We start from the raw sequence: 26232 nt of genomic DNA on the forward strand, positions 1-26232 counted from the left end.
CATACAAATGAAAAGTACAAGCTTTACACTTAAGACGGGTACACCTTAAGCACTTTACTGAATGTATGCTATACGTCAATTTAAAAAATTGAAAAAATTAAATTTTTGTCCTTAAACTCAATTTTTTAAAAATGACAGAATAGTATTATGTCCTACCCCTTGCTGAAGTGGTTTAGGAATAACCAGCTGAAAAATGGCATGTTCAATGATTCACGGACAACCTTAAGAAAGATGAACCAGAAAAGAATATGCCTGGGATGATGGTGAGGGACTGAGTCCCTGACCAAGGCAGTACAACTGCGGCTCAATACCTTATTTGTTCAGATGGTACCTAGCTGCCTTGGGACACCCACTGAGTCAACAACCTTCAAGGAGTACTGCCATAGCAACCTTCCTCAGACCTATCTGTCCTGAAGGAAATCTCCCAGACCATGGAAATGTCCTGTATTGAAACAGGAGTGCTAAAATAGGAGACATAAGTATGTAGATCATTTTCTTCTTTACTTATTGTACTGTATACCTATTGAATCAGAATCTCTAGCGATGGGGCCTAGGAATGAGTATTTAGAAAAACTGAACAGGTTAACAGTGATTGACAGTGAAGTATTAGCAGTTGCCAAATTTCCAGCAGAGATAAATTACATTTTTATTGGTGATACCATACAGACATTAAGAATCTGACCTGAGAGAGAATGCAACATCCTAATGAAGAACAAATGTTCTCAGAAAACATTAAAAAATGTTTAAAAAAAAGAAAAAGAAATTTTACAAGATTCATCTCAGTAAAAAGTTTATCTCTGCCTTGACATATAAAAACAGGGCCAGTCCTACAAACAAGTATATATTTGAGAAAAAAGGACTGTAAAATTTGACTTATTTCCCAACATCCACAATAACTTCCTGCCCAGTGCAGAGCAGGAACCTCAAAGAAGAGGAGGACAACATAAACTCAACTGCCTTGGACATGGGGGTAGTCGTGGGAAGAAGCAGAACAGGAAAAATAATACATCAGTTTTCACTGTACAGGAATAAAAAGGTGAGCCCAGGGAAATGGAAAATAAGGAAGTCATAAAGAAAATGACTCCAGGAAATTGTATGTAAATTACTAGATTCACCATTCCTGAACACCACAGTTGCTCGTAACTGATCCTAAATAGCATTTCAAAGACTTTGAGAAATAAACTAAAACTATGCCCAGGTCCCAAGCTAGCCTTTGGAAGGTGTACACTCAAAACAGATGTGGCAAGCATGGCTGAGGCTTTGGAAACAACTGATATTACAACCACAATCCAAAGGTGGCTAATTAGAACTTGCAGTCTCACCCTAATCAGATCATTTGTCTGCTTTAAAAAAAAACAAAAAACAGGGCTTCCCTGGTGGCGCAGTTGTTGAGAGTCCGCCTGCCGATGCAGGGGACATGGGTTCGCGCCCCGGTCCAGGAAGATCCCACATGCCACAGAGCGGCTGGGCCCGTGAGCCATGGCCACTGAGCCTGCGCGTCTGGAGCCTGTGCTCCGCAACGGGAGAGGCCACAACAGTGAGAGGCCCGTGTACCACAAAAAGAAAAACAAAAAAACCCAAAAAACAGTATTCTCCATAAGATTTAAACAAGATCCAGAGTCTCACAACACAACATTTGAACATCTAAAATGTAATCCAAAATTACTCAATGTAAAAACAACAAAGAAAATCTCAAGTCACACAGAAAAAGATAATCAACAAACATCAATGACAAAATAAAAGAGAAGTTGAAATTAATTAGAAGATTTTAACAGAGCTATTATAAAAATTCTCCAAAAGTAAGGATGAAATCTTAAAGGGAATGGAAAGAGAAAGTCTCAGCAAAGACAGAATATACAAAGTGGAAACAAATGAAAATTTTAAAACTGCAAAGATTCAATAATCAAAAATTTTAAATGCACTGGATGGACTAAATTCCAGCATTTGAGGTAACAGAGGGAACTTGAAGATATATCAACATAAATCATCCACTCTGAACAATGAAGAGAAAAAAAACAGAGCCTGCTGCAGGAGCTGTGGGGCAATAACAAAAGATCTAATATTCATATCATTGAAGTCACAGAAGGAAGGGTGTGAGGCAGAAAAATATTTGAAGAAATAATGGATAAATACACCTCATATCTGGTGAAAGACATGAACCTACACATTTGAGAAGCTCAATTTAAAAGTAGAGAAAATAGAATGTGCTCCCTGAACATAAGGGAATTTAACTGGAAATTAATAACAGAAAAATTATCTTCAAACACTTAGAAAGTAAATAACAAATTTCTTTGATCTGTGGGTCAAAAGAAGAAGTCCCAAAGTAAATGAGAAAATATTTTGAATGGAAGGAAAATGAAGTCACCACATATCAAAATTTGTGGAATGCAACTAAAGCAGTGTTTAGAAGGAAAAATTATTGTATGAGATACTTATATTAAAGCAAAGGTGTCAAATCCGTAACTGGAGCAAATTAAAGCCAAAACAAACACACAAAAATAATAGAGAATAGAAATTAATGAAACTGAAAATCAAGAAACGGAAATCAATAAAACCAAAGCAGGTTTTTTGACAATTGCAAAATCATTAGCAAAACTGCAAAAAAGGCAAAAGGCATTTATAAAGTGGCTATTTTTTAACAATAGCAACAACAAAAATAATGATAATGTGAAAGTCTGGGGTTTTTTTTGTGTGTGTGTGGTAAGCGGGCCTCTCACTGTTGTGGCCTCTCCCGTTGCGGAGCACAGGCTCCGGACGCGCAAGCTCAGCGGCCATGGCTCACGGGCCCAGCCGCTCCGCGGCATGTGGAATCTTCCCGGACCAGTGCACGAACTTGTGTCCCCTGCATCGGCAGGCAGACTCGCAACCACTGCGCCACCAGGGAAGCCCAAGTCTAGGATTTTTAACTGACTCCATTAACTCACAATTGTAAATACTTCCCCAAAAAGCGCATTCCATTTTTTCAATATTCATTTGTCTCATAATTTATATACCTGATAAAGGACTTATATATAAAGAACTATCAAAAATCAATAATAAAACAGACAAAATTTTTGTTAATAGGCAAAATAGACACTTCACCAAAGATACACAATTGGAAAATAAGCATACAAAAGATGCTCAATATCATTAGTTATTATGCAAATGCAAATTAAACAGTGAGATACCAACGTATACCTATGGGAACGGCTTTTGAAAAATATTGACAATACCAAGTGTGGACAAGGATGTAAAACAATTGGAACTTTCATTAATTGCTGGTGGGAATACAAAATCATATAACCACTTTGGAAAACAGTTCGGCAATTTCTTAAAAAGTTAAATATATACTTACCACACAACCTAGCAATCCCCACCCCCAGGCAAGAAATGAAAACAACCTCACATGAAAATTTGTGCATGAATGTTTACAGTGGCTTTATTCATAATTGCCAAAACCTGGAAAGAGACACAAATATCCTTCAACTGGTAAACAGATAAACAGACTATGATATATGCATACAGTGTAATACTACTCAGTAATAAATAGGAAGAAACTACTGGTACATGTTACAGCATGACTGGATTTGAAATGCATTACAGTAAGTGAAAAAGCCAGACTCCAAAGACTAAAAAATATACAAGTCCACGTATGTGACAGTCTTGAAAAGGCAAAACTGCAGAGACATAAAACAGATCAGTGGTTGCCAGGAGCTAGCAGTGGATATAGGGATTGACTTAAAAGGAAAAAAGAAAAGAAATTTTAAAGTGTGATTATAATAGCTGCACAACTGCATGCGTTTGTCAAAGCTCACAGAACTGTACAACAAAAAAGACTGAATTTTACTGCATGTATATTATACCTCAATAGAACTGTAACAGGTTGAATAGTGTCCCCCTAGAAATTCATCTAACCCAGAACTTGTGACTATGACTTCATCTGGAAATAGGATCTTTGCAGATATATTCAAGTTGAGGTCATAATGGGTTAGGGTGGGGCCTAAATCTAATATGACTGGTGTCCCTGTAAGAACACAGAAATTTGGAAGCATGGGTCATGTGAAGATGGAAGCAGACTGGAGTGATGCATCTACAAGCCAAGGAATGGCCAGGATTGCCAGCAACCTCCAGAAGCTAGAAAGGCAGGAAGGTTCCTCTCCTAGAGCCTCAAAGAACACATGGCCCTGATGACATCTTGATTTCAGATGTCTAGCCTCTAGAACTTTGAGAGAATAAATTTCTGTCGTTTATGCTGCCCAGCTTGTGGTACCTTGTTATGGCAGCCCTAGAAAACTAATGTAAGGCCTAATAAAACAAAAGAAAACAAAAAGAGAGAAACACCAGATAAATCTCAACAATCCCAAGGAAAATAAAGCTGACACAGCAATATTATTATAACACATGGGTTATAATTAAGATATAATTAAAGATGAAAAGTATTAATGAGGATAAAGAAAGGCTTTAATTAATGACCACAGGAACAATCCACCAAGAAGATGTGCCAATCATAAAGATTTATATACCTAATAAAATATCCTAAAGATACTAAAAGATTAATATAATAGATATACCACTACATAAAACATAGAGAATATATATCCTAGTCAAACAAACGTAGAACAGTCACAAAAACTGACCAGGCTCCAAGCCAGGGGTTAGTTAACAAACTATTGTCCACAGGAGAACTCCAGTCAACTGCCATTTTTATTACAGTCCATGAGCTAAAAATGGTTTCTACATTTTTAAATGGTTACATTTTAAATGATTTTATTAATATCTATATAACATCAATTTTGCCTCTCAGCTGAAAAGGCTAAAATATTTACTATTTGGCCAAGGAAAAGTTTTCCACCACAAAGGAAATATCAACACATTCCAAAGAATTTATATCATATAGATATTATTCTTTACTATTAATGTACTAAAATTAGAAATTAATTAAAAAGCGAGTCTCATATTTCAAACCAATGTTTTTGAATACTGAAAAAATTCTTCTAAATAAAATAAATTTATAGTACAGCCCAAGACAATTGGGAGTCATTAATGTTTAAGTTATTTCTATGTCTCAAAGGAAAAAAAAATCCTTCCAATTTTTTTTAACAGACTAGTAGTCTAGATTCAACAGATCAAAGAAGGAAAAAGCTATTATTTCCATCAAAGCACAAGAGCTTAAAGATCATGAATATAATCTCCAATCAATAATAAAACCACCTACCCTCCAAATAACTTTGACCCTAAATAATAGTAGTACTCGCTATAAAACCTTGACTAGGATGAGAAGTGTTCAGGTCAAACATTTTGAGACATTAGGAAACATTTTGAGACAAGTTTTTTTAAGCATTAGATGGGGGAAAAGCATAAAATGTACAGAAAACATTCTCTTTTAAAAACACTGAATAACAACCATGCATGCAATTTTCATGCTTCATACTACACATACTAAGGAGCTAACAGTTATTGACCAGTGCTGGGAACTGTTCTAAGCATTTTGCATAAACATATTTAATAAATACATAGATACAAAAATAATACATAAAAACTATAAAACACCACTGCACAAAAGTAAGCAATTCATAGTTAACTGATTATCGAAGTATTCTGGCTGCTTTACTAAGTGAAGTGTCTTAGTGGGTTCTAGTTAGGATTTTTGAATTCTGGATGCAATTAACCTTAAGTTAATTGCATTCAATTAACCGTAAGTTGATTAACTCTTATGTCATTAACTCTTATAGCATTTTACTAAAGATTCCAAAAGATAGGTAAACCTTCCTCTGTCCTAAGAGGAAGATGTCCATGATCTTCCACTTTTCTTTTTGACAAAGCAGAAAGGTAAACTTTTATTCTAATATTAAACTCTTCACATATTAACTTGTTGGAAAACCGTATAACAAACTCCATCTTACCCAAGTGGTTCTTCCATGAGTTTGCAAAAACTGGGATCTTCCTATGAGTTCCAGAGCAGCTGCAATGGACATGGACACTTGAAATGACTAACCAAAAGGTTTGGCAGCACTGACCAATCTCTGCTGACAAGCAGCATCAGTGATGTCAACAAAACTGCCTTGTGTTTCAGATATGCTACAACACAATCACAAGAGGCATCCTAGGAAAGGGAGTAGAGGAAGAGGAGAGATTTTTTTCATTTTCTTTTCAAAAGTCACTTTTTAAAAAAACAAAAGTATATATGGATGAACATCACATCACAGAATGTGTGCACTGAGAATAGTTTTTTGAGTAATACTGTAATTCACCTATGGGACTTAAAATCTAATGATTCAAGCTACATTTGGAAAGATTTTAAAGATATGGAGTCACAAAGCCTGATTTTCAGTAAGTGTTTCAAAGATGAGTTGATCCTCACAGATGGTTTGGGGCAAAGACATTTTCAAAACAGAAAACTCTCCCCGGCATTCAAATTGACTAGAACATTGTTATATATGGGTAAAGTCTGTAATATTCTAAGCAAACCTTACTTACAAATATCTTCTGTTTAAACTTTTTTTTTTATTAAACCTAATTGTTTAATTTGTACATATCTGACTCAGGATATCCTTTTCTGTAGGTTTCTTTTGTCACTTAAAAATATTAGTTGTAGATTTCTTCTAATTTTTCTACATTAAAAAAAAAATATTTAGGGCTTCCCTGGTGGCGCAGTGGTTGAGAGTCCACCTGCCGATGCAGGGGACACGGGTTCGTGCCCCGGTCCAGGAAGATCCCACATGCAGCGGAGCGGCTGGGCCCGTGAGCCATGGCCGCTGAGCCTGTGCGTCCGGAGCCTGCCACAACGGGAGAGGCCACAACAGCGAGAGGCCCGCGTACCGCAAAAAAAAAAAAAAATTTAACTCTTCAAACCACCTGAGTTTACTATAATATAAAACAAGAAATTAAATAATTCCTTCTATACTACTGAGTTTTTCTCAACATTTATTTCAAAACCCTTCTGTGTCCAACTGATTTTAGTACATACTTCAGCACATATTTCTGGGTTTTCTATTCTCTTCCACTGCTCTAAGTTTCCATTTGTGTCAATATTATAACCTGCTCTAAAGGGTTTTTCCCTCCTTCTCTTTTTGTCTTTCTTAATGTACACAAATCTTACACTTTGGTGTTAACAATTTTGGAGTCATTTTGATTAATCCCCAGAATAAAACTGTTGTGATTTTGGCTGAAATTGTATTACATCTACCAATAGTACCAGGAAGAACTACAAGCTCCAATCACACACTCAGATTGTATCTTATCTTTGCTCTTTCAAACACATCGTTCTTCCCAGCCACCCAACCCCCACTCCTCACACCCCCACCGTGGGAGATAGAGGTCTCCCATGTGCCTCTCATGGACTACACTCCCTGGCAATGCCTCGGAGAGAAAGGCTAAGGAGTTCCCATGAAATCCGGCTTCAGGGGAATTAGCAACTCTGTTTAGGAGCTGGATGGACCCTAACAGTACAGTGTGTCCCCCAGAAGTTCTTGCATATGGCCCAGTCTATTCCTACGTGGGTTGGACCTGGAGACTGATCCCAGGGAGCCTGGATGTCAAGTCAGTGTGACACGCCAACACATCATTCTTACAGTTATTTAATACTCGTATGTTCTCCTAGACTATAATGTAGCCTTGATTACTACATTAATATCCATGGATTAAGATAATTTTTATAATATTTAGCCTCCCTATAGAATATAAGTATCGGTATTTTATCTAAATCTTTTATACAAAGTTTTGCAGGGTTCTTTATAAAACATCACAAACATCTCTCAGATTTATTGATGATTTAATGTTTTATTGATGCAGTGGTTATTTCATTATTTCCAATTTAAATCTTTGATTTATTATCCTTGAAGTCTTGAGTATAGTACTGTTTACCTGCTGGAGCAGGTTTTTTTTTTTGGACCATGTCCCACAATAAGGAATACATTTTACATCATAACCATGTACATATATACTTGAATATGTGTGCATGCATGTGTGTGTATGTTTGCACGCATGTGTCTAAAAAAAGATGGTGGATGGATAGATGGATGGTAGACAGAGAGATACAAATATCACACTAAAAACAAGTTTCACAAAACAATATCTGTCCTTATCATGCATACGTGATGCCCCCTAATAGTTTCTATACCATTCTACTTTATTAGGAAAAAAGTCTAGTTATGATGGACAAAATTTATTTCAAAACCCACTAACCATTTGTAATGTGTAGTTTTAAGAACAATGCACTAGATATAGGAAAGGATTATGTCTTCTTTCTTTTTATCTTCATTACTACCACAATCCTTGATACTCAACAAGTGCTTAATAAAGTATACTGAATGATGAAATAACAATACATGGATACTAAAGTAAATGGAATTAGCTTTTTGGGCAGCTACATAAAACTGTAAGCAATGCAAGCAATTAAAAAACTTTCACATTTTTACCTTGGTTGATGTTTCTATTGTCAGTAAAATAACAGCTAACACTCACTTATTAACTGCTTTCTATGCATCAGACACTATGCTTAGCACTTTATCTGAATTTCCTCATGCTTTCTTTATAACAGTCCTGAGATAGGAGCTAGTATAATCTCTATTTCTTTTATGAGGAAGTCTAGGCATAGGAAATTTAAGTAATTTAATTTATCCAAGATAATTTATCCACAACAAACAAGTGGGGAAAATGGCCTAAATTCAAATTCTGATTTTTTGAATACATCTATTATTATTAACTTTCATCATTATTCTAGAGATTCGACATTACCCCAATTAACCCACAACAAAAACAACTCAAATGTCTATCAATGGGTAAATGGATAAAAATAAAATTGTGGTGCATACATGTATAATGGAATGCTATTCAACAATAAAAAGGAATGTATTGAAACTCACAAAACACAGATGAGTATCAAAGCCATTATGGTGAGTAAAAAAATCCAGCAACCAAAAAAAGCACACATTGGATGGTCTAGAAGAAGACAAAGCTTTTAGATGAAATTCTAGAAAGGACAAAGCTTTAGTAACAGAAAGCAGAGCAATGGCTGTCTGGGCCAGGTTTGAGAGAAGACTAACTCCAAAGGGACATGACAGAACATCAGCAGCAACAGCAGCGTTCTATACCTTGATGGTGGGGCTGGGGGTTTCACAACTGTGTCTATTCATCAAAACTCCAGCTGCATACTAAAAATGGGTACACTTTACTTGAATGCAAATTCTACCTTGATAAAGTCAATAAATTTTTTAAAATTTGCTTCCTCTTCCTCCTCACTTTCCTTTATCTTCCTGAATAAGCCATCAGGTGAGACAACAAAAGATAAGTCTCCACCCAAAACGACAGCCCAGCATAGGGTTTCAGAGTCTAAGTGGGTTGAGAAACATGTCCCTGCAGGGGGTCAGCTTACCAAGGCAAGTCAGAGCTCAGAGGAGTAAAAAGGGCATCCACAGAAAGGATGGGGGAAGAAAGATTCCAGTGTCAAACCTGAATAGAATGAGGAGGGTGCATGCACACAGGGGCAGCCTGGTCTGGGCTGTCAGAGTCTAAGCTGAGTGGGGTGGGTGTACTCCCACAGGAGGGCCTGGAGAGGGCTACCAGAACTCAAGCAGCATGAATAGGGCACTTATGCAGGAAAAGGCCCAGTGCCAGGTGTCAGACCCAAGGAGGGCTAAGAGGGCATCCACGTGCAGGCATCAACTGACACGTGGCATCAAGCCCAAGCAGAGTGAAGAGGCATCCACAGGAGGAGGAGACTGGTGTGGGGTGTCAGAACCCATGGGGCTGACAAGGAGTCAGAGCCCAAGTAGGGTGAAGAAGGTGTACACAGGTGAGCAGCCAGGCATGGGGATTCAGAATCTTAAGAGGGATGAGGAGGGCAACTGCACAGGACAGGTGGTGAGAAGCTGGTTATAATCAAGAGAATTGGTCAAAAGAGTAAGTTTATTAAGGTCATCAAAGTCAAGAGAAAACTGAGGAAGTACTACAGTTCGAAGACATCTACAGAAACATGACAGCTAAAAGCAATGTGTGATTCTAAACTGGATCTTTCTGCTTCTGCTATAAAGGACACTACCAGGACAAATGGTGAACAGGCTCTAAGGATTAAATGGTGGTAATGTGTCAATGTTGATTTCCTGATTTTGAAATGCAGAATAAAGCCACAACTAAATATCACTAGATTCCCATCACATGACAAAAATTAAGAAGTGTGATAATACGAAGTGTTGCTCAGATGTAGAACAATGGAAGAAAAAGCATCTATTACTTGAAGGAGTGAAACAGATTGAACAATTTTGGAAAATAGTTTGGTATTTGTAGGGTGGAATATTTCTATGCCCCATGATTCAGAAATTCCACTCCTAGTTAGTTACTCCAGAAGAATTTTCACACAAGTATACCAGGAAAAGTTCATATCAACATTATTTGTCATGGCAAAAAAAAAAAAAAAAAAAAAAACTGGAAAGAAACAAAATGGACATCAGGAATAAAATGGAGAAAGAAATTGTTCACAGAATTGGACAGTGCAAAAATGAAAATTAATGAAGCAGAACTAAACGTAAATATGAAAGAACCTTAAAGAAAATGCTGAATGGAAGAAGCAATTCACAGAGAAATACTTACAGTATAATTTCATTTATATAAAGTTCTAAAAGAGGCAAAAATAATATTCATGAGGACACAAAGAGAGACAGTTAAAAATTAACAGAAAAAGCAAGGGAAATACTAGATTCTGGAAAGGGAAGGCACTACAATCAGGAAGGATCACATAGGGAGCTTCCTAATGTCTCGTTTCTTAACCTGGGTGGTGAGTACAAACCTGTTTCACGTTATTCATTAAGGTGTACCCTTATGTTGTATATGCTCTTTTTATGTATATTTCATAAACTTATTTCTCCTGGAATGAAGAGAAAAGTCTGGGGATAGAGAAGCATAAGTTCCCTGACTTTTCTATAGTTCTCTGCCACCAAGTGGCAATCATTCAGCAGCTCCTCAACTCTTAGTGCACCCTCCCAGGATGCTGCTGCTGTAAATATTTCATCCACCTGCCACTGCACCCATGCATCTACTCCCCCCCATACAGAGACAGAGAGATAGAGACACAGGAACAAAGAGGAAGAGTCAGAGGCAGAGACAGGCAGACAGACAAAAGAATTATGTGAGGGACAAGTTACTGGTTTTATTCTCAACACTGGAGCTGAGAGGAAATAATAAAACAAAACATTTGTATATCATACTTGACAGTTCATAAAACACTACTATATACCCCTTTATTTTTATCCCCAAAAAAAGGTAGACAGGGTATGAATCATCAGGATCAAATATTTTGCAATCCCAAAGAAAAATGTCAGAAAAAGATACCATCATATTCTTCCCATTACTCCACCTTAGATATTTCATTTCTCACTCCAAGGTCAGAAGAGATGCTCAATGTGATAATACGATAAAAGCATACAGGAAAAATAAATGAGAGTGAAGAAAATGGATGAGTATAACCACTCTGGAAAACCGTTTTACAGTATCTACTAAAGCTGATTCCACTCACAGGTATATACCAAACAAAAATGCACACGTATGTTCACCAAAAGACATATACCAGAATAATGTAGCAGCTCTATTCATAATAGCCAAAAACTGCCTAAGTGCCTATCAACTGTAGAACAAATGAAATAAATTGTGGTATATTCACATCATGTAATACTCTATAGCAATAAGAACAAATGAAAAAAATGAAATAATTCACAAATATAATATTGAGCAAAAGGAGCCACACACAAAAAGGAAATATAATGCATTCCCTTCATTTATGTAAAGTTCAAACACAGGCAAACTCATCTATGTTTTCAGAAATCAGATAGTCACCACTAGAAATGCAGGTTAATGACTGAAAGAGGCTTCTGTTCTGGGGTCCTGGTAATGTTCTTTTTCTTGCTGGGTGCTGAGTCCATGGGTATTTTCAGTTTGTGAAAACTGACTGAGATAGACATTTATGAATTGTACCCTTCTCTATGTGCATATTATGCTTCAAGTGGTTGAAACAGGAAGTACACAATTAAAGTAAGGAAATAAGACACCACTAAAAATTTTTTTATTCTGTATGTGCCCTTGTCTTCAGATCAGGATCAAAAGTTCTTATTTAAAATTCTCTAAATTAGGTAATACAATATGAGAAGTATTATGCTAAAATATTTCAAAAGCCTTGGGTTTAAAATACATTCTGCATTAGTATGCAACCAGGTGACCTTGAGAAACACAATAAATCTGGGAGTCTCAGTTTTCTGACCATTAAAATAGGATCACTGCCATCCTCCCTATCCCACAGTTACTGAGAAAGAAAATAAAGTTCACAAAGGCGCTGTTTAAATTGTGAAGTACCCTTGAGTTGCATTAACAAAAACAAAAAATAGATCAAGACTAAACACAATTGTTTTACAATTTTTAAATTTTATTTATGTGCACTGAGAACTTTGTTCAAGTGAACTCTTAAACACAGAGGCCTATTTAATAAACCATTGTTCTGGGTTTGGCTGAAGGGATGCAAGGCGATGGTGAGGAGAGTGCTAGAGGCTGCCTTCACACTCTCCTCTTCCTGTTGTACCCCAGGGTATCTCCTAGAATGCCACTGTGTGCAGCAGGCCTTGGAGTCCATATAGACTGGGGTAAAAACTCCGGTTTTATCAATAATTAGCTCTCTGAGTCTCAACTTCTTCAACTGTGAGATGAAACCAATATCACCCACTTTTCAAGAACTAGAGATAATATACATTACAGAACCTAGAAGAATGCCCAGTATGAAATGTATGACCACTACATAAAATTTTTACATACAACTCTGTAAGACATACAGGAAAGAGAAGACTTTTTAAAAACTTTAAGCTAAAACCTGGATGTCCTCAACAGCCGCCTAAATATTATGAGTTAAGTCACTCTCTCTGCTATTCATTTTCCACAGATCCCTTCAAGTAATATTTTTAAAATACCAATTTGGCCATGTCACTAATCCCAGCTTATTACTGCCTACAGAATAATGCCCAAGCTCCTTCTGTGGTACACAGACCCTTTACAATCTGCCCTAAGCCTATTTATCATTCCTGCCTCTTCCCTAATACTCTACATTTTAACCATATCCAATTTATAACTAATCTTTAAGTAGGACACATACTTTTTCAATAGCCTTTTATTTTTTCCAAAACAGTAAATATATATTGCAGAAAATCAGGAATTAGAAAATGTAAATTAAAAAAAAGAGATCACATTCTCACCACCCAGGTATCATCACTTACCGCCTTAGTGCATATCCTTCTGGAGATATAAGTATACAGATATACAGAGATAAAGATACATGATCATAATGCACATACTGTTTTATAACCTGCTTTTCTTCAGTCAACAATCTTTCCATTTCAGTAAAATTCCACCTCATCTAATACATAGGCCATAGTCAAATTTCTCCAACTGACCCAAAATGTCCTCTATAGTTATCTGTCCAACCAGTATCCAATTCATAATTTCACATTGCATCTAGCTGTCTCTTAAATTCCTTTTAAGGTAGCACTGTCACCTCCCTGTACTAAATTTTTAGGACACTAATAAGCTGAAGTGACGTCACTAGCTTTCCTACAGAATTTCCAACCATTTGAATTTCTTTGGTTCCTTCCTTCTTTAATCTTCTATCATTTGTTTCTCCTATAAAAAGGAAGCTGTAAATAATGACTTGAGGAATTAAAATTAAATATTTTTGCCTAGAATATATTAAACATAATGCTGTGTATCACATGAGAAGATACACACTATCTGGTTAACGCAACTCAGTAGTGATGGGAAAACTAATCACTGGATTGGGGTGATGGCAATTTGATCTCTCCAATGAACACTTATGTGTTTTTCTCTTGCAACCATAAAGTAAGTTATACAACGTTACTTTGGCACTATATGAATTGTCTGGGAAAGCATCACTCTTTCACCTAATGCTTGTAACAATAATAATCTCCGCATAAATTTCATTTATGGAATTTCATTAGGGTTTGTAAAATGATGTTTCTCTAATTGTATCACACGTTCTACATTCATTTGCTGGCACTCTTCAGCAGAGATGAATTATCTTTCATGAAGGATCTCTTTAGTTACTGAAATATATATCCTACTATAAATGTAGCGTAAGTGCTTAATGATTTCCCATTAATAAACTTTTTTAGAGTAAGAAGTTGTATTAATAATCACCTCAAAGTGTACCAAGTGAGCCCTGATTTTTCTGGTTTTCTCCTTGTTGAGTATCTTAGTACTTGTGGGTTTTCCCTCAGTCAATGCAGCTCCTAAGAACTTATGCCTTTGCACGTGCCAACTCCACTGATCTCCCCAGAATTCTTCACCTGATACACTCAATTTTCAGGAAGCAAAATATCAATGTCTCTAAAATGGCATACGGTGAATCTCTTCATCTCCATTCCCAGGGCATTTTCTCTATTGCATACTACATAAATATACCTCTGATATAACATTTGGTTGCACATCTTTTTCATTCCCTTCATGTCTCTTTTACAGGTAAGGACAGTATCTTACACCAGTGTTATTCACAGTTTGATTTGCAGAACAGTTCTGGTCCACAAACTGTTTCCTGTCTATGACACAGTAAAAAGCTTGGACCAGAATATAAATCAAGTAGTCAGTAAACATACTGTTTAATTTGGCTCAATTTTTTTCCCTGGTAGCAAGAATTTGTGGAAGAAGGATGAAATGTGTTGATGTCTATTCTGGCAAGAGCTACTTTAACTCTAGTGGACCAGGAACAGAAACTTCATGTACAAGTTACTTTGAATAGCACTGCTAATCATCAATTTACCGTTACTACCAGAAACACAAAAGGAATATAAACAACTGCTGGTAGAGAAAGAAGGCAGTGTAGCAGGAGTGGGGACCATGGGCATGTCAAGATATCCCTTCTAAGGTAAAGTATAAACTGTTGAATCTGGATCTTCTTACAACCAAAAAAAAGATGTACAATGTCTAGTGGACCTCTTTGGATTTTGAATACAATATATTCTTCATTTGGATGTGTTATTTCAGCTCATTTACCAAGTGACTGGAATAGCTGCTAGTTTTGAGTAGGGCCCAGAAGACTCTGCAACAGGTCCAGGCTGCTGTGCAAGCTGCTCTGCCAGTTGGGTCACATGATCCAGCCGATCCCCTGGTATTGAAGTGACAGTGGCAGATATGGATGCTGTTTGGAGACTTTAGCAGGCCTCCACTGGTGACTCTCACTGTAGGCCCTTAGGATTGTGGAGCAAAATCCATCCATCCTCTGCAAATAACTACTCTCCTTTTGAGAAACAGCTCTTGTTCTGCTACTGGATCTCAACAGTGACTAAATGTTTAACCTTGAGCCACCAAGTTACCATGCTACCTGAGCTGCCCATCATGAACTAGTATCATCTGACACACAAAGCCATGAAGTTGCGTGTGTACAGCAATATTCCATCATCAAATGGAAGTGGTATATATGTGGATCAGTCCCAAGCAGACCCGGATGATACAAGTAAGTTACATGAAAAAGTGGCCCAAACGCCCATGATCCCTACTCCTGCTACAGCCTTTCTCTCTCAGCCTGTACTATGGCCTCATGGGGAATTCCCTATAACCAGTTGATAGAGGAAGAGAAGACTCAGGTCTGGTTTACAGACAGTTCTGTACAACATGCAGACAACAGCTGAAAGTGGACAGCTAAAACACTACAGTCCCTTTCTGGGACATCCCAGAAAGACAGTGGTAAAGGAAAATCCTCCCAGTGGGCAACTTCAAGCAGTAAATCTAGTTGTTCACTTTGCTTAGAAGGAAAAATGGTACAGTTATATACCAATTCATGGGCTGTGACCAATGGTTTGACAGGTCAGGAGTTGGAAGGAATATAAGTGAAAAATTGGTGACAAGGAAATCTGGGGAAGATATATATGTGGATAGACATCTCTGAATAGGTAAAAAATATGAAGGTATTTGTGTCTCATGTAAATGCTCACCAAAGGGTGACCTCAGTAGAGGAGGATTTTAATAATCAAGTGGATAGGATGACCCACTCTGTGGATACCAGTCAGCCTCTTTCCCAGCCACCCCTATTATCATCCAATAGGCTCATGAACAAAACAGCCACAGTGGCAGGGATGGAGATTATGCATGGACTCAGCAACGTGGCCCACCTGGCTACAGTCACTGCTTAGTGCCTTACCTGCCAGCAGCAGATCAACACTGAGCCCCTGATATGGCACCATCCCCTGGATGATCGGCCAGCTATCTGGTAGCAGGTTGATTACACTGGACCACTTCCATTACGGAAGCAGTGTTTTGTCCTTATTGTCCTTACTTTGGATATGATTCACTTCCCACACTCGCAATGCTTCTGCCAAAACTACCATCAATGTGGACTTACAGAATGCCTCCCGAATGTGGGTGGGCCTTATCCAATCTGCTGAGGGACTGAGTAGAAGAAAAGGTGGAGTGAGGGAGAATTCACATTCTCTCCATCTGACTGTCTTTGAGCTGGGACACTGGCTTTTGGATTCTGAACTTACACCATTGACTCTCCTGGTTCTTAGGTCTTCAGAATCAGTCTAGAACTTTATCATCAGTCTCCTGGGTTTCCAGCCTAACAACTACAGATCTTGGGATTTCTCAACCTCTATAATTATGTGGGCCAAATCCTTATAATAAACCTCTTCATATATTACATGTGTGTGTGCATGTAGATAGATGAATACACACACACACACACACACACACACACACACACACACTATTGGTTCTTTTTTCTCTGGAGAACCCAGACTAACACAAAAGCAATTCCTTCAGACTGGTAATAGATACTAAAGGGAACTACAAAATGCAAAGGTGACTTCTACCTCTACTCCAAGCAAAAAAAAAAAAAAATCAGAGGTTTCTTCTCTGTAGAAACTGTAGCAAAACCTAAGAAGGAAAAATCCTCCACTTAGGAAGTACTGAGGGTCCACTGACATCCATCCATCACTGTAAAATGAAGCCAGCCAGTTGACAAGCCCAGCCCATGTATAAAGAGTCCTGAACCAACTTTTTCCCCCCTCACTCTTAAATATTAATAAACAAAGAATCATTAGACATCTAAAGAAATATTCCAAAAGAGAAACTAAAATAAACACAAAGAACAAAATGACCATTTACAAAGAGATAATAATGTAGGGAACCTGAGAAATCTTAACAAAAAAGAACAGAAACAAGCTACTTAATATAGTTTACTGACAAAATAAGAACTGAGATATGAATAAGGAAAGATATACAATAAAGAGTTCTTGGAAACTGGAAATACAATTGCCAAGATAATTCAACAGAAACAGGGAGCTGGAATATGAAGTTGAGGAAATATACCAGAAACATAATCAAACTCAAAGAAAAGGAAAATATGCAAGAAAAAAGACTGAAAATTCGTAAGTTCTAGTTTTGACTACCAAGAATTCCAGAAAGAAACAGAAAACAGGGTAAAGAAAATAATCATAGAAATGACTTAAGAAAATTTCACACTACATGAATCTTCAAAAGCTCACTAATTACCCATACATTAAGTGGAAAACAAACAAAAAAATCCCAGGATATCACTGTGAAACTGCAGAATGCCATAAATAAAAGACTAAAAATCTCCCAGAGAGATTAAAAACAGACAAAACAAAATGTAAAATGGATTAGAATGTAGTAGACTTTTCTCAGTGGCTAAACTGGATCTTAGAAAAGCAATGCCTTCAAATTTCTAAGGAAAAACTCACTTCTATCCCAGCCACACTACTCCATCCCTGCCAAACTATCAGTATCAATTAAATGTGAGAGTAGATAAAAAGAGATTTTCAGTGACACATTAATTTAAAAAAATTTCCCACCCATTTGCCCTCTCTTAGGAAGTAAATTAAGGATATACGCCAGCTAAATAAGGGAGTAAACTAAGAAAAAAGAAGATATGTTATCCAGGAAATAACGGTTGAAATCCCAGAATATGACAAAAGAAGTCCCTGTATGATAGTTCTAAAGAAGCTTCAGATAGTAACCTGTTCAGATTAGAAAAGGCTGACTGAAGTGGGGAGAGGGACAGAAATACTGTTTTTTCATTAAGCCTCTCTATACTATGTGATTTTTTTAAGCCATGTATATGTATTACACTGAAGTTTTTAAAATTTAGTAACATTAAATTTTAATGTTACTAAATTAAAATTTAGTAACATTAAGAGGCAATTGGACTTTCCTGGTGGCGCAGTGGTTGAGAATCCGCCTGCCAATGCAGGGGACACGGGTTCAAGTCCTGGCCCAGGAAGATCCCACATGCCGCGGAGCAACTAAGCCCATGTGCAACAGCTGCTGAGCCTGCGCTATGGAGCCCGTGAGCCACAACTACTGAAGCCCATGCGCCTAGAGCCTGTGCCCCACACCAAAGAGAAGCCACCGCAATGAGAAGCCCACACACCGCCATGAGGAGTAGCCCCCGCTCGCCGCAACTAGAGGAAGCCCGTGCACAGCAACAAAGACCCAATGCAGCCAAAAAATAAAAGAGGCAATTATACAAAATATTGGACTAATTCAGCTTTTAACTTCTATTAGCATTTTGGGAAACTTTAAAGATGTCTTAAAAAGACAGTTTTCTTCTCATAATTTGTTTTCACTGCGTGAACAAAGGATAAAGTCAATCTGATCAATGTGTACTATCTAAAATTTCAGAGGCCATAATGACAGAAAAGAGCCATTAAGATATTCACAGTTTTTCATAAAGTGTCTCAAAGAACAGTCTTCTATTTTTATGGTACCTATGGCTGGTTACCAATTCACCTATTCTTTCCTGAATTATGCTACTTTACTCATTATTAGAGGTGGCCTGGTCTTAATTAGATGATATTCAATCATGCTTCATGTTTCCGGGCAATACACCCAGACACAAAAGAGGCTATGTGGTAAAGCTAGTACAATGACTAACTCCAAGTAGATATTTAACATATTTTAGCTATTTACCACCTTTTCTACCTTCTCTTTCCTTTGTCTCTGAAGCTCCTGACAGAAAATCTTCTCCCGGAACCAGCAAGAAGAGAAATACTACGAAGAGAATCTATATCCTAGTTACAGTTAAACTAAGTTGTAAGCTTTATGTATGGGTGTTTCAATCACTGAATCTCTTTCTGCCTCAAGAGGAGTACAAGAACCTCAGATCCGAAAAGGATCCTCCACTTTCTTGCTCCCGGCCTTAGCACAGAAAAGTGTCTTTTCAAAAGGTAGTTAAATATCTACCTTTTTGAATGGAGAAGAATAGGGACTTCCCTGGTGGCACAGTGCTTAAAAATCCGACTGTTGGCGCAGGGGACACGGTTTGATCCCTGATCCAGGAGGATCCCACATACTGTGGAGCAAGTAAGCCCATGCACCACAACTACTGAGCCTGCACTCTAGAGCCTGTAAGCCACAACTGCTGAAGCCCGCACGCCTATAGTCCATGCTGCGCAACAAGAGAAGCCACCGCAATGAGGCCCGCACACCGCAACAAAGAGTAACCCCCACTCACTGCAACTAAAGAAAGCCCGCACGCAGCAACAAAGACCCAACACAGCCAAAAATATAAATAAATAACTTTTTTTAAAAAAAAGAATGGAGCAAAAAATAAATAAAGAAATAAAGAATGGAGAATAGTCCAGAGAATCCACAATCGAGTAATATAAAACAATTTACATGACTAACAGGATATTCACACTAATTGTAGTTATTAACAGAGGAGCCACAGTTCACTTCAAATAGCCTTTACTGAGTATCTATCTTGATGGCTGCTAGATGGTTTTGATGGCCGCCAGATGGTTTTGATGGCCACCGGAAATTCTAAGACTTGGTCCCTGATCATAAGAAGTTAGAATATACAATCCTGAGGAAGGTAACTCAGAATGTAAACTGAGAAGAAAATCCAGACTGTTCTTTCTCAACGATAATTTTAAGTTAAACTTGCCCAGTCTACAAAATACAAATATAGATTTAAAACTAAACAAAATATATTCCCAATTTAAAATTAGTATTTTATTCCTTAGCTTTCTGCTTTGCATTGGACTTTGTATGTGCTCTGTTCAAACAAAGAAAGTGCTATTGAATCAGAAGCCAGGTTCTACCATCAGCTCACCATGTGTCTTCGGACAACCATATCATCTAGCTTTTCTCCAAAAAAAAATGAAAAGACTGGGGATGATTAAACTTGAAGGTTTCAAATAAAAGTGAAATTATATGATTATGTACATTGCTATTCCTTATTTCTCACTTAGCTGAAATTATAGTAGCAGCCACTGAGGACTGAACACCTACTATGTTTCAGGTATTAAATCACTCAATTTACAACTACTAACTCTAACTCTCTCAACAAACTTACAATGTAGGTACTATAAAAACGAGGAAACAAGCAGAGAGTTTACCAAATATCACATAGCTCATAAATGCTGGGGACTGTATTGAGACCACCATGCAAAATCACACATTTTTTTCCTCTCAGAGAAGTTCCTATTATGTACTATTTAAACCATTATTTCTCCACAAATCTAAGTAGACATTAGAAATTCAACTATACTTTAAAAAAAAAGTAAAGTCAATCCATTTTGCAATTCAAAATATCAGAGCTGAAAATGTTCACTACATACTAACCTGATGCAGCAGCCGTTTCAGTTTGAGTAACTGAGTTTTTACAGCGGTGCAATCCTGAACCATGTGCCGGAGGGTCATCTCATCCAGTATCACTGTATTTTCTGGTACATCTACAAACATCTTCTGAGCCTGGAAAAAGGGGGTCCCTCCATAGCTTTCAAAATGGCCCAAAGGAGATTCTCTATAGGGAGAGCCTCTGGAAGGGCAGGGGAAGGAGTTGGAGGGAAAAGATATACAATATAATTTCAGAAAGAAATAAAGGTTATAAAATTATTACAGTGATTATTATAAATCATTTATCATTATCACAAAACCTTTGACTTTTACTCACTTCAGATACTGAATTTGTTTCCACTGAAAAGTTCAATCAATCCTAGTTGTCATTAACACAATTATCATCTGCACTCCCTCCTCTTGTGTATTTTACACACTGGTGAAGTAAATCTTATTCCTTAGGAACTAGAGTAGAAACAAAAACCTCTGAGGAAAGGCCTTGCCTGGAAAAAATTATACTTATTTTACTTTTCTGCACTGATAGTCTGATCTTTAGCTTCTAATTTTAATTACCCTCTTAAACTTCACATCTTTTTTAGCTGCATCACTATTCTACCCTCATTAATTCCCAGTTTGGACACACCCCTGGACTCCTATGTCCTCAAAGTGCCAGAAGACAGTTAAGACAGATACACTGTTATTCTTTTGTTTTTACATTGTTGATAAACCATCTTTTCCAATAAAGATTAAACAAGGTTTTATAAAAGTCTTTTACATACCACATATTTCCTAATTTTAAACTGCCTTAAAAAAAATTCTACTCTAAAAAAATTTAAGCTCCCCTTTAGTTTCATGCAATAACATACATGCTGAATAAGAGGGAAAAAAAACAACACAACTAGGGATAATGTGTTTCACGGACGTGAAAAACACAATGTTTTAACCGGAAGTCATAGCTATAGCAATTTAAAAATTACTGCATTCACATTACACATAATTCCAGGTGGTTTTTAAGACAATAACTTGTTATATGTGTGAAATCTCAACATTTAAAGTAATACATTGAAAAAGTATTCTCTCCAATATAACGGCTACATTAACATATTAGGATTAAAGTTAAATTCATGGATGCATTAAATTTCAAAAGTAGAAATACAGTTTCTATTAAATTTTCTAGCTTTTAACAAATATTCCCAAATCTCTAAATTCTCAAATATTCAATATGAGCTTGGTTTTCATAAGATTATTTTTCTCTGAAGCTACTTCTCATACTTGATTTCAGGCCTGATTTTTCTTTTAACCAAAGAAGAGATTTTTAAGAACCTTTAAATTGCTGATCCATAGATAAGAATTAATTGTTTTATTTTTACAGATTCAAAATATAGTTGAATTATTGAATTTCAAGTACTGATCAATTATTAGTAAGAATTTATCATCCATAACTGAATAGAGAAGCTATACACAAAGTGATGAAAAAATTTTTAAATAGTAAGACAAAAAGATAGAACCACCTGGCAAATGAATAGTAGAGACAAGAGTTATGGTTCTGGAGAAAAAGCTGACATAGACATACTTTGGGAAATTTTCTTGGGTAGGAAAGAAGCTGGGATGAACTATAAAGTGTGAGGTTTGAGTTGGACTGAAATGAAAGGTAAAGTTTTCTAGAAAAAGAAAATGAAAATAAATGGCACAAAAGTGCATGTTTTTCAGGGACAAGGAGACTCTTATACATGGCTTATGAGACTACAGACAGCCTGAATACAATTTATTCTTCAACTTCATCCCTCAATATACCTGCCTCCCTCAGACTGACTTCTTAATCCATAGCCAATTTCCTGAGACTGCCAAAGCACACGACAATCGCCCTCATCTCCAAACCCATGTCCTCAACCTCTCTGTACTCTTGGCCAATCTACCCATTCTGCCCTCCACTGCACACTTGATCTGGAGAATGAAAACTCCTCTTCAATTTAAATTAGTTAGCTCTTCCTCAGGGAAAGCTTCCTTAAGCCCCTAAAACAGCACTTGGTACTTCCACAGGTGTCCTTATGGAGCCCTCTGCTGGACTCCATCACAGTACTTGCCACAATACATTGCATTCATTTGCAATCCATGCCGAATGACAAACTCCATGAAGACACAGACTGTGTCTTCTTTTTTCTGTCAGAAACGACTTTTTGTTTGTTTATTTTTGTTGTTGTTTTTATTGAATGAGTAACAAGTATGAATTTTAACCACTAGGTTGGTTTTTCTTTTTAAGCTTCCGTCTCTGAGATTCTAAAATTCTTTAGCTGTGACATGAAAAAGCACTACTTTAAAATTATAATCTGTAAGCAGTCATGTTAAAAAAGTTCCAGATAATAATCAAATTAAGATTACTTTTTATTTTACCAGGTAAGTAAGAGAAAAAGCAGAGAGGAAAGAGACTGAAGAAAACTGGTCTGTAGTCTACAGCATGAGAATCAGGAATACAATAATGGCTTATATTAGGTTTAGGCATAAATATGAACCACATGCAAGAGACTAACGAATTAAAAACATTTCAAAGGAAGTGTCAACAGGCCTTGATCACTAACTGAATATGGGGACAAAGAACTGGCATCTAGAAAAGCCACAATAGTATAAAAGAGACAGCTCTGGCCTAGGATTGAAGTTTATATCTTGGCTGACAGTAACTAGCTATTAAAAATACTTAATATCGGGCTTCCCTGGTGGCGCAGTGGTTGAGAGTCCGCCTGCCGATGCAGGGGACGCGGGTTCGTGCCCTGGTCCGGGAGGATCCCACATGCCGCGGAGAGGCTGGGCCCGTGAGCCATGGCCGCTGAGCCTGCGCGTCTGGAGCCTGTGCTCCGCAACGGGAGAGGCCGCAGCGGTGAGAGGCCCGCGTACCGCAAAAACAAAAACAAAAACAACAACAACAACAAAAACTTAATATCTTCGGGCCATAGGTTCTTTAGTTCTCAGTGTTGTCCAGTGCCTACCAAATAAAGTTCATATGCCTTAGGCTGCATTTCAAATACCTCCACCATGAGACCCAAAACTAAACTTACATCTTCTCCTAGTCCTGATGCCCCTTAACTAGATAAAACTGTTTTATGACGCTTAACTTCTTTCACAGCATAAGTGAAAGAAATCTGCATAAATATCACCTCTAACTTGATGATAACTTGAAAACAGGGACTTATTCATTTTTATATTATTCAATTAATGCACAGATTATCTGAGCTCAAATCTCAGCTCTGTCACTCACTAGCTATATAACACACAGGGCAAGTCACTTTATCTATGCTTCATTTTCCTGAGCTGTAAAATGGGGATAACAGTATTTATCTCATTAGGTTGGTATAAGGATTAAATGAGGTAATAATATATGTTAGAATGCTTGGAATGGTGCTTGACTTACAAATAATTGTTAAATAAAAACCAATTACTATGTATTATTATTATCAATAATTTCTAACTTCTCTATATTGAAATTTTTTTCTAACATAAATGTCAAAAGAATACTATAATGCCATATACCCCTCGCCTAGATTCAACAATTGATAAATATTGACACAATGCTTTATATCTATGTGTATATTTGTTGCTAAACCATATGACAATAAGCTGGAAATAACATAATATCTCAATGAGGGCCATTTTAAGGTTGCTGGAAAAAATGAATATAATTGAGAAGGCTCAGAGGCAGAAGAAGACAAAAATGAAACAGAAAGCAAATACATAACGGAAGTTATTTTCAGAAAGTAAAAGGACACTGTTAAAACAGGAGAAGAAACAAAATAAGATAATGAAAGATAATGAAGATTTTGAAATTTCACATTCTGAGATGATGCAGTTCACATAGGAAAACCTGAACCTGTGAAACAGAATGAGAGGTAAAAACATGAGACAAAAGAGGAATTACTGGATGGAGGTTCCTTAAAAAATTAAAATAGAACTACCATATGACCCAGAAATCCCACTACTGGGCATATACCCTGAGAAAACCATAATTCAAAAAGAGTCATGTACCACAATGTTCACTGCAGCACTATTTACAATAGCCAGGACAGGGAAGCAACCTAAGTGTCCATCGACCGATGAATAGATAAAGATGTGGCACATATATAAAATGGAATATTACTCAGCCATAAAAAGAAATGAAATTTGAGTTATTTGTAGTGAGGTGGATGGACCTAGAGTCTGTCATACAGAGTGAAGTAAGTAAGAAAGAGAAAAACAAATAGCGTATGCTAACACATATATATGGAATCTTAAAAAAAAAAAAAAAAAAGGTTCTGAAGAACCTGGGGGCAGGACAGGAATAAAGATGCAGCCATAGAGAATGGACTTGAGGACACGGGGAGGGGGAAGGGTAAGCTGGGACAAAGTGAGAGAGTGGCATGGACTTACATATTCTACCAAATATAAAACAGATAGCTAGTGGGAAGCAGCCGCATAGCATAGGGAGATCAGCTCAGTGCTTTGTGACCACCTAGAGGGGTGGGACAGGGAGGGTGGGAGGGAGACACAAGAGGGAGGGGATATGGGGATATATGTATATGTATAGCTGATTCACTCTGTTATAAAGCAGAAACAAACACACCACTGTAAAGCAATTATACTCCAATAAAGATGTTAAAAAAAAAAGGAATTACTGGAAAAATACCTCATGTTAGGTTAACAGTCATAAATTTATACTTTTGTACAAATTTTAACAATGATGGACTTCTAGTAGGGAAATTAGATCATGAAAGCAACAAAAGACTCCAAGCTGCTTTGGGCAAAACACTGGAAGGCTGGCAGTGTGTTTGCAAAGGCAGAACCTATGTGGCCAATCATAGGCCAAGACGGCTAGTGGATATGAAGAATTGAACCAATACAGGTATGGATGAAGGCAAAAATTATTTCAGTGGTTACAGAAGCATAAGAATGAAATGCCCACTATCATTAACATTATTTAACATTGTTCTATTAAGTACAGCCAATAAAGTCAACAAGAAAAACAACACGATCAGAATAGTATAAAAAGGAATTTTTAAGAAATAAGCTTTTTTAAAACCAATTCAAACTTAATCCATATACAGTAGCAGCACCTGATATTCAACCCACACACCTAATAATCACATTGCTACATAATCACTTATTGCAGTTTTAAAGTAATCTCCCCAAATTATATGGCTCTATCCATATATTTATATTCTTCACCACTACTATCAGAGCTTCTTGATTACTAAGATGTGTGATTTTTGTGCAAATCTTAAGATTTGTGATTCATAGGTTAGACTGGTGAATGGAGATTGTGTGTGTGTGTGTGTGTGTGTGTGTGTGTGTGTGTAATGAGAGAGAGAGAGACAGAGAGAGATTGAGATTTTTCTTCCTTATTTATTTCCTAATCTGAGTCACAGTTTGACTTCACAAAACCTTTGTTTCTTTTCTCATCATTAATAAAAATTGTATATTAAAAGTTAAACATATGTATTTTTACCTTCTTGGTTACATTTTTTAATGCTAGATTCAACATAATCTCAATTAAAATCCCAGCAAGTTATTTTGTGGGTAGCAACAAAATGATTCTAAAGTTTATATGAAAAGGCAAAAGACCCAGAATAACCAATACAACACTGAAGAAGAAAGTCAGAATACTGACAC

The 26232-nt window shown here is 37.0% G+C and overlaps 1 protein-coding gene across 13 annotated transcripts in view; it reads right to left on the bottom strand.

Moving 5' to 3' along the window:
* The window catches only part of CCSER2 (coiled-coil serine rich protein 2), a 162823-nt gene that overhangs the window by 41864 nt on the left and 94727 nt on the right, over positions 1 to 26232 (bottom strand). For 8 of the 13 annotated variants that reach the window (XM_067710327.1, XM_067710325.1, XM_067710326.1 and 5 more), the window contains one exon: positions 20605 to 20800. The exons of the other annotated variants lie outside the window; for them this stretch is intronic. In XM_067710327.1, the coding sequence (XP_067566428.1) occupies positions 20605 to 20800 (196 nt within the window). The remainder of the gene's footprint in view (positions 1 to 20604; positions 20801 to 26232) is intronic. 13 annotated transcript variants of the gene reach the window in all.

The sequence above is a fragment of the Pseudorca crassidens genome, chromosome 16 (genome assembly GCF_039906515.1).
Source record: "Pseudorca crassidens isolate mPseCra1 chromosome 16, mPseCra1.hap1, whole genome shotgun sequence".
Classification (NCBI taxonomy): Eukaryota; Metazoa; Chordata; class Mammalia; order Artiodactyla; family Delphinidae; genus Pseudorca; species Pseudorca crassidens.